Raw genomic sequence first — 14,847 nt, 5'->3', positions numbered from 1 at the left:
TTTTCTTCCATTTGGTGCCTATGAACAAGACCCTGCTGTCATTTAATTGACAAACCCGTTTGTTAGCCTACCAATTAGCTTTGGTCAAACAGAATCAATGGGCTATCAACAGATGTTATGTGAAGAATTGTGCATTATGTACCATGTAAGCCTTGCAAGGGAAGTTCAAGTAAAGTTTTCAACTAAAATAAAACTTCAACAAAATTCTAACCGAGGATACTCTTTAAATGTGCTAAAGGCATGCATTGGGAAATAGTTAATATTATAAAACATATCTAATATGCAAAGAGAGGAATTAGAATAACTAAACAACTCAAATACCAGAGCCAATCCCAGCGGGCAAAACTGGTTGCAATGACGTCAATGACATCATTAAGGTTGTAAAAGAACGTTTTGTAAATGTATTTTTAACAAAAATACATTTAGATCTTCATCTAGTTGTAATCGGGTTACACCTGACCAGATGAGAACCAATATATGACGTCTTTCTTGATTTCATCATGAAAGCAGAGGTTGCTTGGTTATAATCTGGTGATATGAAGTATTCTGAATCTGAAAATCAGTTTCTAACAAAAGAAAGTGATGTCACATCACATGCAACATTTTGCCTGCTTGGGATTTTTTTTTGCCTCTGTATGGGAAAGAGAATCCACGTGAGAAGAGAATCCACAGCCAAATGAATCCATGCCATGCTCTTTCTTTACAGTGAAACAGATAAGGAAAAAAAGACTGGCTTACCGGACTTCTCCGCTACAAGAGCAACAGATGAAAGAGACAGAGACGGAAGAGAAAGGGAAGAGGGAGAGGAAGTGAGAGGAGGGAAAGATATTCAGATGTTCAGTACATTCACGATAATTTCACCGGCTAGAATTGGCTGTAGCGGTCTCAAGTTTCAACAAACAGATTCATATACAGTAATACTTTATATAAAACGCCAAAGAGAGCTAGCAATTTTCTGCAAATTTATGTGAGGGCCTGCAAATTTAAATGATCACAGCACTATTTCCGCATAAAACAGTTCAATCATCGCAATATGATCACATAAAACTGACCCATCACCGCAGTACAAAAAGAGAGCTTGCAATTTCACCCAATCACCGCACATTTGCTGCATAATATGGTTCAATCAAGCCACACGTCAACAAACCTTTTCCCTCGTCAGCGCATTTTCGCAACAAATTGGACAAAATCGTTGCATATTGCCTTATAAAATTTCCGAATTGCAGCGGCAAAATTAAGCATTTTTGACAGCAAATATCACAACATCAAAAAACCCGGCTAAATCCTGGAGAGACTGAGTTACGGCCGTGGCCTTTGGTCATAGCAACCCGAGTTCAAGCCCTGGTCAGGTACATTGCACCTTAACCTACTTTACTAGGTACAAATCTAAGGTCAACATCCCCTCCCCCAATCCTATCCTTAACCATTAGTGGGAAATATGCTAAACTAACCCAAGAGCAGCGTCTTGGGATAACTTCATCCTACTTCAATTACATACAGATATAACACCAAGGGCTCACCAGAGAGGGAGATAGAGCCAAGCCCCCAACTGAAGCTTTCAGTTCGTCCATAGATGGGACGGCACACTTGGCAGTGTCGGCAGGCAACGGCTTGATCTTGATCTTGAACTTCCTCTTGTCGTCCTCGTCCTCCGAGTCGCTGGAGGAGAATAAGTGCTGCTTGCCTTTGGGAGCTGGTGAACACTCGTTAAGGAACAATATATTTTTTTACAAAGAGTGACATTACAGAGGTGCACAGGGGTAATCTTGGCACCCATAACCTAATCTTGGAAACCCAGAACAAAAATCTTGCGTTACTGTGGGACGTTCTCCATTATGGTTAGATACATTTATGTTACGTACGTCTGTACAGGCTTGTAAGTAAGCATTTCACTGTAAGGTCTACACCTGTTGGATTCGGCGCATGTGACAATACAATTTGATTTGATTTGTCCATGAGAGAGGGTAGACAAAGGAGCACCAAATGCATTTCTAATAAACTAAATGACTAAAGATTGTCCACTCCCTATCTTTCGGGTACCACAAAGTGTAATTTGATCCCTAAATTAAATTAAGGGCATCAAAGACCAATCCTCACACATACTCTGGACCATATCGCGACAGGGAAACTGCAGTGGGGTCAATAAAATAAAATAAAAAATAATTGGGAACAAAAAATTATGAGTGCCTATTATTTTATGGGTAATATACAATTTTTTTTGAGAAAGATAATTTGAAAAAAAATATGTATTGAGTAAATGTATTTATTGGTTTCCTTTCAAGAGATGAAAATGTAATGAATTGAATGTTATTTGTTGATGTAAAAATCTAAATGTACAGATTTGAAGGTTGTATCATTAGATTTGGCGTGGGGTAGGGTCGTGAGAAATTGTTGTGAAAAAAATGGGGTGCCCGCTGAAAAAGTTTGAATACCACTGCACCTTAGCATTGAATACCACAACTTTAGCATTGTAGCTAATTAGCTACATTTGAACTACTTCACAACTACTTACAATGTTAGCTAACCCTAACCCCTAACCATAGCCACCTAGTTAGCTCTCGTTAGCCGTTGGAATTCGGAACATATCATACGTATTGAAAATTTGTAACATATTGTGCGAAGTAACATATCATATGAAATGGATGATGGACATCCACAAATTGATACATATCATACAAATCGTAACATATGATATTAAATCAAATCAAATTGTATTAGTCACATGCGCCAAATACAACCTTACAGTGAAATGCATACTTATGAGCCCCTAACCAACAATGCAGTTAAAAAAAAATACGGATAAGAAAAATAAATAAAAGTAACAAGTAATTAAAGAGCAGCAGTAAAATAACAATAGTGAGACTCTTTTTTGCAAAAATTAAACAAAATACGGGTGATGTAGGCAATACTTTTCTTACATTTCCGGCATCAGACCTGCCTAATTTTTTGCTTGAATAATAGTGTGTGAGTTTATTAATAGCCTAAATTACACATTCTTTTAACATCCGACTCCAGAGTGATCTATTCTTGCAATTTGTAGTCTATGACATTTCAGATTTAGAAAGGACAGTTTAGATGAAGTGAACTACTTTTCCAAAGTAACTTTGGTTAAGTAAACTATATTTTTCTTCACGGTAACTTTAGTGTCGCTTAACTTCTTTCAGTGTGAAGTAATTGGAAGCTTGGTAAACTAGCTTCCCCAACACTGCCTTTCACCTACTGGCCCTCTTTTGGTCCTGCAGGCAAGGGTCACTGACATGTAGAGCATAAAGATAGAGAGAGATAGAGAGGTGGTCTGATTGATTTGGCCTATTTAACACTGAGCTCCACTGGCCCAATGACTCAGCTAGCTAAACGGGTCAATAACTTAACAGTCAGTGTCCCAAGACACAGCATAGCTTCCATCCCTGTCTGCCCCGAGTTGGGCCGGAATCAGGGATCCTCTGCACCAATCAACACTCGCCACCCAAAGAAGCACCTTCAATACCTGACCTAGAAGAGCCACACCAATTTTAAAAAATATATTAAAAAATGTACTTGTCTTTTCCTACTTGCACTGACTTTGCTGTTCCGGGATTCATACAATGGCATTGAGGAGTATACCACCTTAGTCATCAGCTTCATCAATAAGTGCATTGACGATGTCGTCCCCACAGTGACCGTACATACAGTATATCACAAAAGTGAGTACACCCCTCACATTTTTGTAAATATTTGAGTATATCTTTTCATGTGACAACACTGAAGAAATGACACTTTGCTACAATGTAAAGTAGTGAGTGTACAGCTTGTATAACAGTGTAAATTTGCTGTCCCCTCAAAATAACTCAACACACAGCCATTAATGTCTAAACCGCTGGCAACAAAAGTGAGTACACCCCTAAGTGAAAATGTCCAAATTGGGCCCAATTAGCCATTTTCCCTCTCCGGTGTCATGTGACTCGTTAGTGTTACAAGGTCTCAGGTGTGAATGGGGAGCAGGTGTGATAAATTTGGTGTCATCGCTCTCACACTCCCTCATACTGACTGGTCACTGGAAGTTCAACATGGCACCTCATGGCAAAGAACTCTCTGAGGATCTGAAAAAAAGAATTGTTGCTCTACATAAAGATGGCCTGGGCTATAAGAAGATTGCCAAGACCCTGAAACTGAGCTGCAGCACGGTGGCCAAGACCATACAGCGGTTTAACTGGACAGGTTCCACTCAGAACAGGCCTCGCCATGGTCGACCAAAGAAGTTGAGTGCACGTGCTCAGCGTCATATCCAGAGGTTGTCTTTAGGAAATAGACGTATGAGTGCTGCCAGCATTGCTGCAGAGGTTGAAGGGGTGGGGGGTCAGCCTGTCAGTGCTCAGACCATACGCAATACACTGCATCAAATTGGTCTGCATGGCTGTCGTCCCAGAAGGAAGCCTCTTCTAAAGATGATGCACAAGAAAGCCCGCAAACAGTTTGCTGAAGACAAGCAGACTAAGGACATGGATTACTGGAACCATGTCCTGTGGTCTTATGAGACCAAGATAAACTTATTTGGTTCAGATGGTGTCACGCGTGTGTGGTGGCAACCAGGTGAGGAGTACAAAGACAAGTGTGTCTTGCCTACAGTCAAGCATGGTGGTGGGAGTGTCATGGTCTGGGGCTGCATGAGTGCTGCCGGCACTGGGGAGCTACAGTTCATTGAGGGAACCATGAATGCCAACATGTACTGTGACATACTGAAGCAGAGCATGATCCCCTCCCTTCGGAGACTGGGCCGCAGGGCAGTATTCCAACATGATAACGACCCCAAACACACCTCCAAGATGACCACTGCCTTGCTAAAGAAGCTGAGGGTAAAGGTGATGGACTGGCCAAGCATGTCTCCAGACCTAAACCCTATTGAGCATCTGTGGGTCATCCTCAAACGGAAGGTGGAGGAGTGCAAGGTCTCTAACATCCACCAGCTCCGTGATGTCGTCATGGAGGAGTGGAAGAGGACTCCAGTGGCAACCTGTGAAGCTCTGGTGAACTCCATGCCCAAGAGGGTTAAGGCAGTGCTGGAAAATGATGGTGGCCACACAAAATATTGACACTTTGGGCCCAATTTGGACATTTTCACTTAGGGGTGTACTCACTTTTGTTGCCAGCGGTTTAGACATTAATGGCTGTGTGTTGAGTTATTTTGAGGGGACAGCAAATTTACACTGTTATACAAGCTGTACACTCACTACTTTACATTGTAGCAAAGTGTCATTTCTTCAGTGTTGTCACATGAAAAGATATACTCAAATATTTACAAAAATGTGAGGGGTGTACTCACTTTTGTGATATACTGTACATATCCCAACCAGAAGCCATGGATTACAGGCAACATCCGCATCGAGCTAAAGGCAAGAGCTGCCGCTTTAAAGGAGCGGGACACTAATCTGGACGCTTATAAGAAATCCCGCTAGGCCCTTAGACAAACCCTCAAACAAGCAAAGCGTCAATACAGGACTAAGATCGAATCGTACTACAGCAGCTCTGACGCTCGTCGGATGTGGCACGGCTTGAAAACCATTGCGGAAACCCTACAAAGGGAAACCCAGAAGCAAGCTGCAGAGGTGACGCGAGCCTACCAGACAAGCTAAATGCCTTTATGCACGTTTCGAGGCATGCAACACTGAAGCATGCACGAGAGCACCAGCTGTTCTGGATGACTGTGTGATAACGCTCTCGGTAGCCGATGTGAGCAAGACCTTTAACCTGTTTTGGCTGCAGGGGCAGTATTGAGTAGCCAGATAAAAGGTGCCCATTTCAAACGGCCTCGTACTCAATTCTTGCTCGTACAATATGCATATTATTATTACTATTGGATAGAAAACACTCTCTAGTTTCTAAAACCGTTTGAATTATATCTGTGAGTAAAACAGAACTCATTTGGCACAAACTTCCTGACCAGGAAGTGGAAAGTCTGAAAACTATGCTCTCTTCTAGGTCCTGCCTATAAATGGGCATGATACGTATTAGTATACATGCACGTCATACACCTTCCCCTGGATGTCAAGAGGCGGTGAGAGAAGAAATGGGGTGTTTATCTTGGTCTGAAGTGGAATAACAGCTCTTGGAATGACGTGTCACCCATTTCCTGTTTTCAGGAAGGCGCGAGAAGGAACCTGGATTTGCCTTCTGATAAGCTGCCGTTATGGACAACTAATATCTCCGGCTTTGATTTTATTTGATACATGTGACCATATCATCGTAAAGTATGTTTTTTCAATATAGTTTAATCAGATTATTGACATTTTTTCGGGAGTTTTGCCGTGTTCCGTTCTCTTCCCTTTGTTGACATGGAGAGATTCGTGCCACTTGGCTAGTGTGCTTGCTAAATCGAGAGGGAAAGAGGCCGTTCTAAATCCAAACAACGATTGTTCTTGACAAAGGACACCTTGTACAACATTCTGATGGAAGATCAGCAAAAGTAGGAAACATTTTATGATGCTATTTCATATATCTGTCGTACATGTGAACTAGTCGTCGGCGCCCAGCTTTTGGGTACTCTAGCTATACCGAAGCTGTATGTCGAAATGAAATTATTTTTAGAATTCTAACACGGCGATTGCATTAAGAACTAGTGGATCTATCATTTCCTATACAACATGTATTTTTTAGTTATGTTTATGAATAGCTATTTGGTCAGAATATGTGTGTCAGAAAAAGTGTCAGAAAAAAATCTGGACGTTGTGGGAAAAAGTAGCTAAGTTAGCACAATGTATAACCATTGATTTCAGCTCTAAATATGCACATTTTCGAACAAAACATAAGTGTATGTATAACCTGATGTTATAGGACTGTCATCTGATGAAGAATATCAAGGTTAGTCAAAAATTATATATCTTTTACTGGTTTGTTACGATCGCTAACTTTTACTGCTGGGAAATGGCTTGTGTTTTTGGCTATTGTGGTAAGCTAATATAACGCTATATTGTGTTTTCGCTGTAAAACACTTAATAAATCGGAAATATTGTCTGGAATCACAAGATGCCTGTCTTTCATTTGCTGTACACTATGTATTTTTCAGAAATGTTTTATGATGAGTATTGAGGTATTTGGCGTTGGTGTCTGTAATTATTATGGCTGCTTTCGGTGCAATTTCTGATTGTAGCTGCAATGTAAACTATGATTTATACCTGAAATATGCAAATGTTTCGAACAAAACATAGATTTATTGAATAACATGTTATAAGACTGTCATCTGATGAAGTTGTTTCTTGGTTAGTTTGGTTGGTTCTTGGTTAGTTAGGTTGGCTTTGTGCATGCTACCTGTGCTGTGAAAAATGTTTGTCCTTTTTTGTATTTGGTGGTGAGCTAACATAAATATACGTGCTGTTTTCGCTGTAAAACATTTTAAAAATCGGACGTGTTGGCTGGATTCACAAGATGTGTACCTTTCATTTTCTGTATTGGACTTGTTAATGTGTGACAGTTAAATATTTCTAAAAAATATATTTTGAATTTCGCGCCCTGCACTTGAAGTGGCTGTTGTCATGTTGTGGGCGGCCTCGGGCTTGCAGCCAGAAGAAGTTAAACAGGTCAACATTCACAAAGACGCGGAGCCAGACGGATTACCAGGACATGTACTCAAAGCATGCGCGGACCAACTGGTAAGTGTCTTCATTGACATTTTCAACCTCTCCCTGACTGAGTCTGTAATACCTACATGTTTCAAGCAGACCACCATAGTCCCTGTGCTCAAGGAAGCGAAGGTAACCTGCCTAAATGATTACCGCCCCATAGCACTCACGTCTGTAGCCATGTAGTGCTTTGAAAGGCTGGTCATGGCTCACATCAACAGCATCCTCCCGCATACCCTAGACAAACTCCAATTTGCATACCGCCCCAACAGATCCACAGATGACGCAATCTCAATCGCACGCCACACTGCCCTTTCCCACCTAGACAAAAGGAACACCTATGTGAGAATGCTGTTCATTGACTACAGCTCAGCATGCAACACCATAGTGCCCTTGAAGCTCATCACTAAGCTAAGGACCCTGGGACTAAATACCTCCCTCTGCAACTGGATCCTAGACTTCCTGACGGGCCACCCCCAGGTGGTAAGGGTAGGCAACAACACGTCTGCCACACTGATCCTCAACACTGGGGCCCCTCAGGGGTGTGTACTTAGTCCCCTCCTGTACTCCCTGTTCACCCACGACTGCGTGGCCAAACACAACTCCAAAACCATCATTAAGTTTGCTGACGACACAACAGCGGTAGGCCTGATCACCGACAACAATGAGACAGCCTATAGGGAGGAGGTCAGAGAACTGGCACTGTGGTGCCAGGACAACAACCTCTCCCTCAATGTGAGCAAGACAAAGGAGCTGATCGTGGACTACAGGAAAACAGGCCCCCATTAACATCAACGGGGCTGAAGTGGAGCGGGTCGGGAGTTTCAAGTTCCTTGGTGTCCACATCACCAACAAACTATCATGGTCCAAGCACACAAAGACAGTCAGGAAGAGGCCACGACAAAACCTTTTTCCCCCCAGGAGACTGAAAAGATTTGGTATGGGTCCCCAGATCCTCAAAAAGTTATACGGCTACAACATGGAGAGCATCCTGACCGGTTGCATCACCGCCTGGTATGGCAACTGCTTGGCATTTGAACGTAAGGCGCTACAGAGGGCAGTGCGTACGGCCCAGTACATCACTGGGGCCAAGTTTCCTGCCATCCAGGACCTATATAATAGACAGTGTCAGAGGAAAGCCCATAACATTTTCAGAGACTCCAGTCACCCAAGTCATAGACTGTTTTCTCTGCTACCGCACGGTAAGCGGTACCGGAGCGCCAAGTCTAGGACCAAAAGGCTCCTTAACAGCTTCTACCCCCAAGCCATAAGACTGCTGAACAATTATTCAAATGGTCACCGGACTATTTACATTGACACCAACCCCCCCCCCCCCCCCATTTGTTTTGTACAGTGCTGCTGTTTATTATCCATGCATAGTCACTTCACCCCACCTACATGTATAAATTACCTCAACTAACCTGTACCCCCGTACACTGACTTGGTACCGGTACCCCCTGTATATAGCCTTGTTACTGTTATGTTTTGTGTTACTTTTTATACATTTTTTACTTTAGTTTATTTGGTAAATATTTTCTTAACACTTCTTGAACTGCACTGTTGGTTAAGGGCTTGTAAGTAAGCATTTCACGGTAAGGTCTACATTTGTCGTATTTGTTTGACTGGATTTGATAACTTTGTTGAGGGAAACTGTACTTGCGACGGTTGTGTTGTTGTCTCACCTAGCTGTCTTAAGATGACTGCACAAATGTAAGTCGCTCTGGATAAATGACAAAAATGTCAAAATGTCAAATATTTCTTGGTGCCCAGCAACAGTACTAGGTCTCAGAGCAGGTGGCTGCACTTGCAAGATTCCCACTACTAGTGCACCGATAACTAGCTAGCCATTCTACATCAGCTACATCTGATCAAAGGATATTTTCCCCCTCCTCTCCGGGTCTGAGACTGAAGCCCTCAGCATCCACATCTGGAGTTGCCTGTAACAGGAAGTAAATATGTATAACTAAGTGGGAAATTCATGGTTTATGACATTGTGTGACAACGAACACCGTCACTTCTCTCATGCTTGTGGTTAAATGCACACAAAAACTGCAATCCTGTTTTTCCATAACTAAAGATGTTTGAAGATGCTTGTTTGTTCAGACTCACACAAACTTTATGTACGATTCTGAAAACAGAGATCACGTTTTGATTCCAAATTCAATGTTATATGAGGATGATTGATTGCCATAAATCAGGAAAGCTATAGGGAGCAGAAGCAGAAGTGACGTCTGGTTGAGGGAAGTAAAGTTTCGAATGTGGTTTGCCCTTTGTGGTTGAAACATCTACCGATTATAAGCAAAGTATTGCATGAACGGTTTTGAACTTTTAATAGCTCTTCATTTTTATCGTCACGCCATGAGTATGAGTTCTGACAACCATTTCCTGTTGTGCTCCCTATACCTGCTATTGCTTATTCACTAACCCCATTGTATTACTACTAATTACTGACACTATACAGGGATTACTTACTGCACTGTGCTGTATGAATGTACTTACATATCGATCCCAATCAATCTCCCCATAATAGCCATTTGGAGCCCCGTTGGTCTTTTTCTGTGATAATGGAACGTGTGAGTGAGAAACTCTCATAACACCAAGCATTCTACATACCCATATTTGAAATACACATAGCTTGGGAAAAAAACAACAACAACACAATTCACAATGGCGAAACATTCAACTAAAGAGAAGTAAAAAAAAGAAATAAAAATAAAAGTGAAAAATAAGGGTATCAAGGACATCACATAGATTGTTTACCCCGTAGTCTACCTTTCGCGTACTTACTCCATCTTTGTCAGGTGAGCCCCTGTATAGAGAGACACGAGACGAAAAGACAGAAGCAGCAGGTAAGACTACTTTGACAATAGTAGTGGAAAGCTCAGAAGTTCTAAATGACCTCTCAAACAGCTATCAGACCAAAATTAAAAAACAACACTGGGATAGTTCATAGACGTTCAACATGCAGTAATATCCAAACTGCATGTCTATGGACTTGCAATCAAGTAAGTGTTACCAAAGTCAATCTAGCTGCTGAATTATGTCATGTTTTTAAATGTCTTGGTGCCAGGTGTTTAATTCTGCATGTTAAACTGTCTACTCGTGCACACTTACGTGAAATCTGTATCCTTCTCTTTCTTTCGTAACCCGAAGGCCTTCCTGGTACGTTTTTTCAGTCCTAGCAGCGAAGAAAGAGAAGAAGAAGGAGTGAAAGTGAATTCGAGAGAGTAATGAAATACTGATGGGCATTTCCATGTAAAAGGACCCATGAGCACCAACATGTAAAGTTCATAGGAGCATGTCAAATTGGGTGTCAAATGAAAGCTAAGAGTATATTTTGGGGAAATGAAGGCATAGATACAACCATCTTAAAAAGTAGGCATAAGTAAAGGCTTTGATTTCTGGAAAACATGTTCCAGAAAAAGGTCTTAAAAGGTATCCGAAATACTCAATAATGTTGACATAAAGATCCCTGCTAGCTAATATCAACACTTAAATGTACTTTTGGAGAAATTGTTTATCTTCTGTAAGTTTCAGAAATATTGCCTAATGCTTTGTAATTCCGTTACTAAAATCCCACATATCTTTTTCTAATTTGTCTCCCTCATGAGGGTGGATAATGAAAGTTCACAGAAGTAACAAGTAATGATAGACTTACCAATTAGTTGTAGTGATCTATTTTTGCATGAATTATTAAGTGATTAAAACTCGTAATTTCGTTACCAACTGGCGTAATTGCTAAAGAATCAGTAACGGAATTACTGCAATTGAATTGGCTACAATGGAAAACATAATAGTCTGGGCAACCCCTCCCTCTCACTCTCCCTCTGCCTCTCTCTCTCTTCAGTTAATATCCCCTCTCCCAGCTCTTAGGAACACCTACCCATGAGCCCCCTCTCTTTCCATTTACTGTAATAAGCATCCTCCCCCACTTAGCACCGACCGACACTGGACTTCAATGGACATTGAAAAGTAGTAGATGGCATTGTGTGGGCGAACGGTTTGCTGATGTCAACGTTGTGAACAGAGTGTCCCATGGTGGCGGTGGGGTTATGGTATGAGCAGGCATAAGCTACGGACAGCGAAAACAATTGCATTTTATTGATGGCAATTCGAAAGGCACAGAGATACCGTGACGGGATCCTGAGGCCCATTGTCGTGCCATTCATCCGCCGCCATCACCTCATGTTTCAGCATGATAATGCATGGCCCCATGTTGCAAGGATCTGTACACAATTCCTGTAAGCTGAAAATGTCCCACTTCTTACATGGCCAACATAGTCACCAGGCATGTCACCCATTGAGCATGTTTGGGATGCTCTGGATCGACGTGTACGACAGCGTGTTCCAGTTCGCGCCAATATCCAGCAACTTCGCACAGCCATTGAAGAGGAGTGGGACAACACTTCACAATCAACAGCCTGATCAACTCTAAGCGAAGGAGATGTGCCGCGCTGCATGACGCAAATTGTGGTCACACCAGATACTGACTAGTTTTCTGATCTACGTCCCTACCTTTTAAGGTATCTGTCCAACAGACGCATATCTGAATTCCCAGTCATGTGAAATCCATAGATAAGGGCTTATTTAATTTATTTCAATTCACTGATGTCCTTATATGAACTGTAACTCAGTAAAATCTTTGAAATCGTTGCCTGGTGCGTTAATTTATTTTATTTTTTTGGCAAAAATGCTCAAGCTCGGTAAATTTGGTTTTGAAACATTGAAACATTGATGGACAGCATCAATTCTCAAGCATATTTAAGTCAGGACTGAGACTGGACCCTTCAGAAACACTCAACATCTATTGGAAAGCCTTTCTGGTGTGTCTTTGGCATTAACATTTGTGTAATTTATCCCAGGGATAGGTTTTCAGAAGACTGAGGTGGGATTTCCTCTAACTTTTTACCAGGGCTTTGCTCCTTTCATATTTTTTTTTTTATTCTGACCAAATTTACTTAGTTTGGGCAATTTAGAATGTTGCCGGAAAGGGTGGCTACCATTTTACGGGCTCCTAACCAACTATGCTATTTTGTATTTTTTTTCACAACTTATTTTGTACATAGTGTTGCTGCTGCCGTCTCTTATGACCAAAAATAACTTCCGGACATCAGAACAGCGATTCCTCACCTCGAACTGGACAAAGATTTTTTCTTTAACGAGTCCGACGCAAAGGATATACTGCTTTCTCGGGAACGGACCCAAATCCTTTTGGTCATTTGCATGAAGAAAAGATGGAGAAAATGGGGGCGGAGGTCTGGCTGCCTTCTAAGAATTCGTAGGCGAATTGCAATCATTGGAAAACAAAATGGATGATATACAATCAAGACTATCCTACCAACAGGACATTAAAAAATGTAATATCTTATGTTTCACTGAGTCATGGCTGAACGACGACATAGATAATATAGAGCTGGCGGGATTTTCCATACATCGGCAGGACAGAGAAGCTATGTCTGGTAAGACGAGGGGCGGGGGGGGGGGTGTGTGTCTATTTGTCAATAACAGCTGGTGCGCGATGTCTAATATTAAAGAAGTTTTGACGTATTGTTCGCCTGAGGTAGAGTACCTTATGATAAGCTGTAGACCTCGCTATCTACCAAGAGAGTTCTCATCTATATTATTCGTAGCTGTCTATTTACCACCACAAACCGATGCTGGCACTAAGACGTCACTCAACCAACTGTATAAGGCCATAAGCAAACAAGAAAATGCTTATCCAGAAGCGACGCTACTTGTGGCTGGGGACTTTAATGCAGGCAAACTTAAATCAGTTTTACCTCATTTCAACTAGCATGTCATATGTGCAACTAGAGGGGAAAAAACTCTACACCACCTTTACTCCACACACAGAGACGCATACAAAGCTCTCCCTCGCCCTCCATTTGGAAAATCTGAACATAATTATATCCTCCTAATTCCTTTTTACAAGCAAAAACTAAAGCAGGAAGTACCAGTGACTCACTCAATACGGAAGTGGTCAGATGATGCGGATGCTACGCTACAGGACAGTTTTGCTAGCACAGACTGAAATATGTTCCGGGATTCATCCAATGGCATTGAGGAGTATACCACCTCAGTCATCGGCATCATCAATAAGTGAATCGATGACGTCGTCCCCACAGTGACCGTACGTACATTTCCCAACCAGAAACCATGGATTACAGGAAACATCCACATTGATTATCATGGAACCTACCAGGTACAAACCTAAATCCGTAAACACGGGCACCCTCATAGATATCATCCTGACCAACCTGCCCTCTAAATACACCTCTGCTGTCTTCAACCAGGATCTCAGCGATCACTGCCTCATTGCCTGCATCCGTAATGGGTCCGCGGTCAAACGACCACCCCTAATCACTGTCAAACGCTCCCTAAAACACTTCAGCGAGCAGGCCTTTCTAATCAACCTGGCCCGGGTATCCTGGAAGGATATTGACCTCATTCCGTCAGTAGAGGACGCCTGGTTTTTCTTTAAATGTGCTTTCCTCACCATCTTAAATAAGCATGCCCCATTCAAAAAATGTAGAACTAAGAACAGATATAGCCCTTGGTTCACTCCAGACCTGACTGCCCTCGACCAGCACAAAAACATCCTGTGGCGTACTGAATTAGCAACGAATAGCCCGAATGGACGGCATACCAGTGGAAGTATACCAAACAGGACCATTATTAGCTTGTTTTAGCCACTCCTATATAAATGGTAGATTATCGGACACGCAACAAGAAGGTCTGATATCATTATTACTTGGACGATACATTGGAGATAATATAAGACAAGAACTGGAAACAATAGAATACTATGAAATATCGGGGACAACGACCTGGTTTTCAAAGCTGATTTTGAAAAGGCTTCGGATGAAGTACGACTGGAGTTTATATATAAATGCCTAGAATATTTACATTGGGGAATCTCTTATAAAATGGGTTAATGTTATGTATAGCAACCCTAGGTGTAAAATAGTAAATAATATCTACATCTCAGAAAGTTTTAAAATTCGGAGGGCAGAAATGATTAAATATTAAAGCATTAGACCTCTCACTAAAGGCATCAGTCATACAAAAGTTATACTTAAATCCAAACTGGTTCTCTAGTAAATTGGTAGGAATGTCTTCCCGATGTTCAAGAATGGCCTTTTTCCCTTTATTCAGATTACACCTGCTCACTTTCGGTTTGAAAAGGAAATAATCTCCAAAATATCATTATTTTTTAAACAAGCCATAGAAAGTTGGTTGCAATTTCAGTTTAATC

The 14,847-nt window shown here is 41.6% G+C and overlaps 1 protein-coding gene across 1 annotated transcript in view; it reads right to left on the bottom strand.

Annotated features, from left to right (window-relative positions):
• Positions 1-14,847, bottom strand: part of LOC120056249 (SH3-containing GRB2-like protein 3-interacting protein 1) — a 46,710-nt gene that overhangs the window by 11,631 nt on the left and 20,232 nt on the right. Inside the window, exons 3-7 of the mRNA XM_039004499.1 lie at positions 10,707-10,770; positions 10,365-10,401; positions 10,092-10,148; positions 9,472-9,529; positions 1,521-1,690 (exon numbers count right to left, since the gene is read on the bottom strand). Coding sequence (XP_038860427.1) covers positions 1,521-1,690; positions 9,472-9,529; positions 10,092-10,148; positions 10,365-10,401; positions 10,707-10,770 — 386 coding nt within the window. The remainder of the gene's footprint in view (positions 1-1,520; positions 1,691-9,471; positions 9,530-10,091; positions 10,149-10,364; positions 10,402-10,706; positions 10,771-14,847) is intronic.

The sequence above is a fragment of the Salvelinus namaycush genome, chromosome 11, assembly GCF_016432855.1.
Source record: "Salvelinus namaycush isolate Seneca chromosome 11, SaNama_1.0, whole genome shotgun sequence".
Lineage (NCBI taxonomy): Eukaryota > Metazoa > Chordata > Actinopteri > Salmoniformes > Salmonidae > Salvelinus > Salvelinus namaycush.
This window is presented reverse-complemented; position numbering and strand designations above follow the sequence as displayed.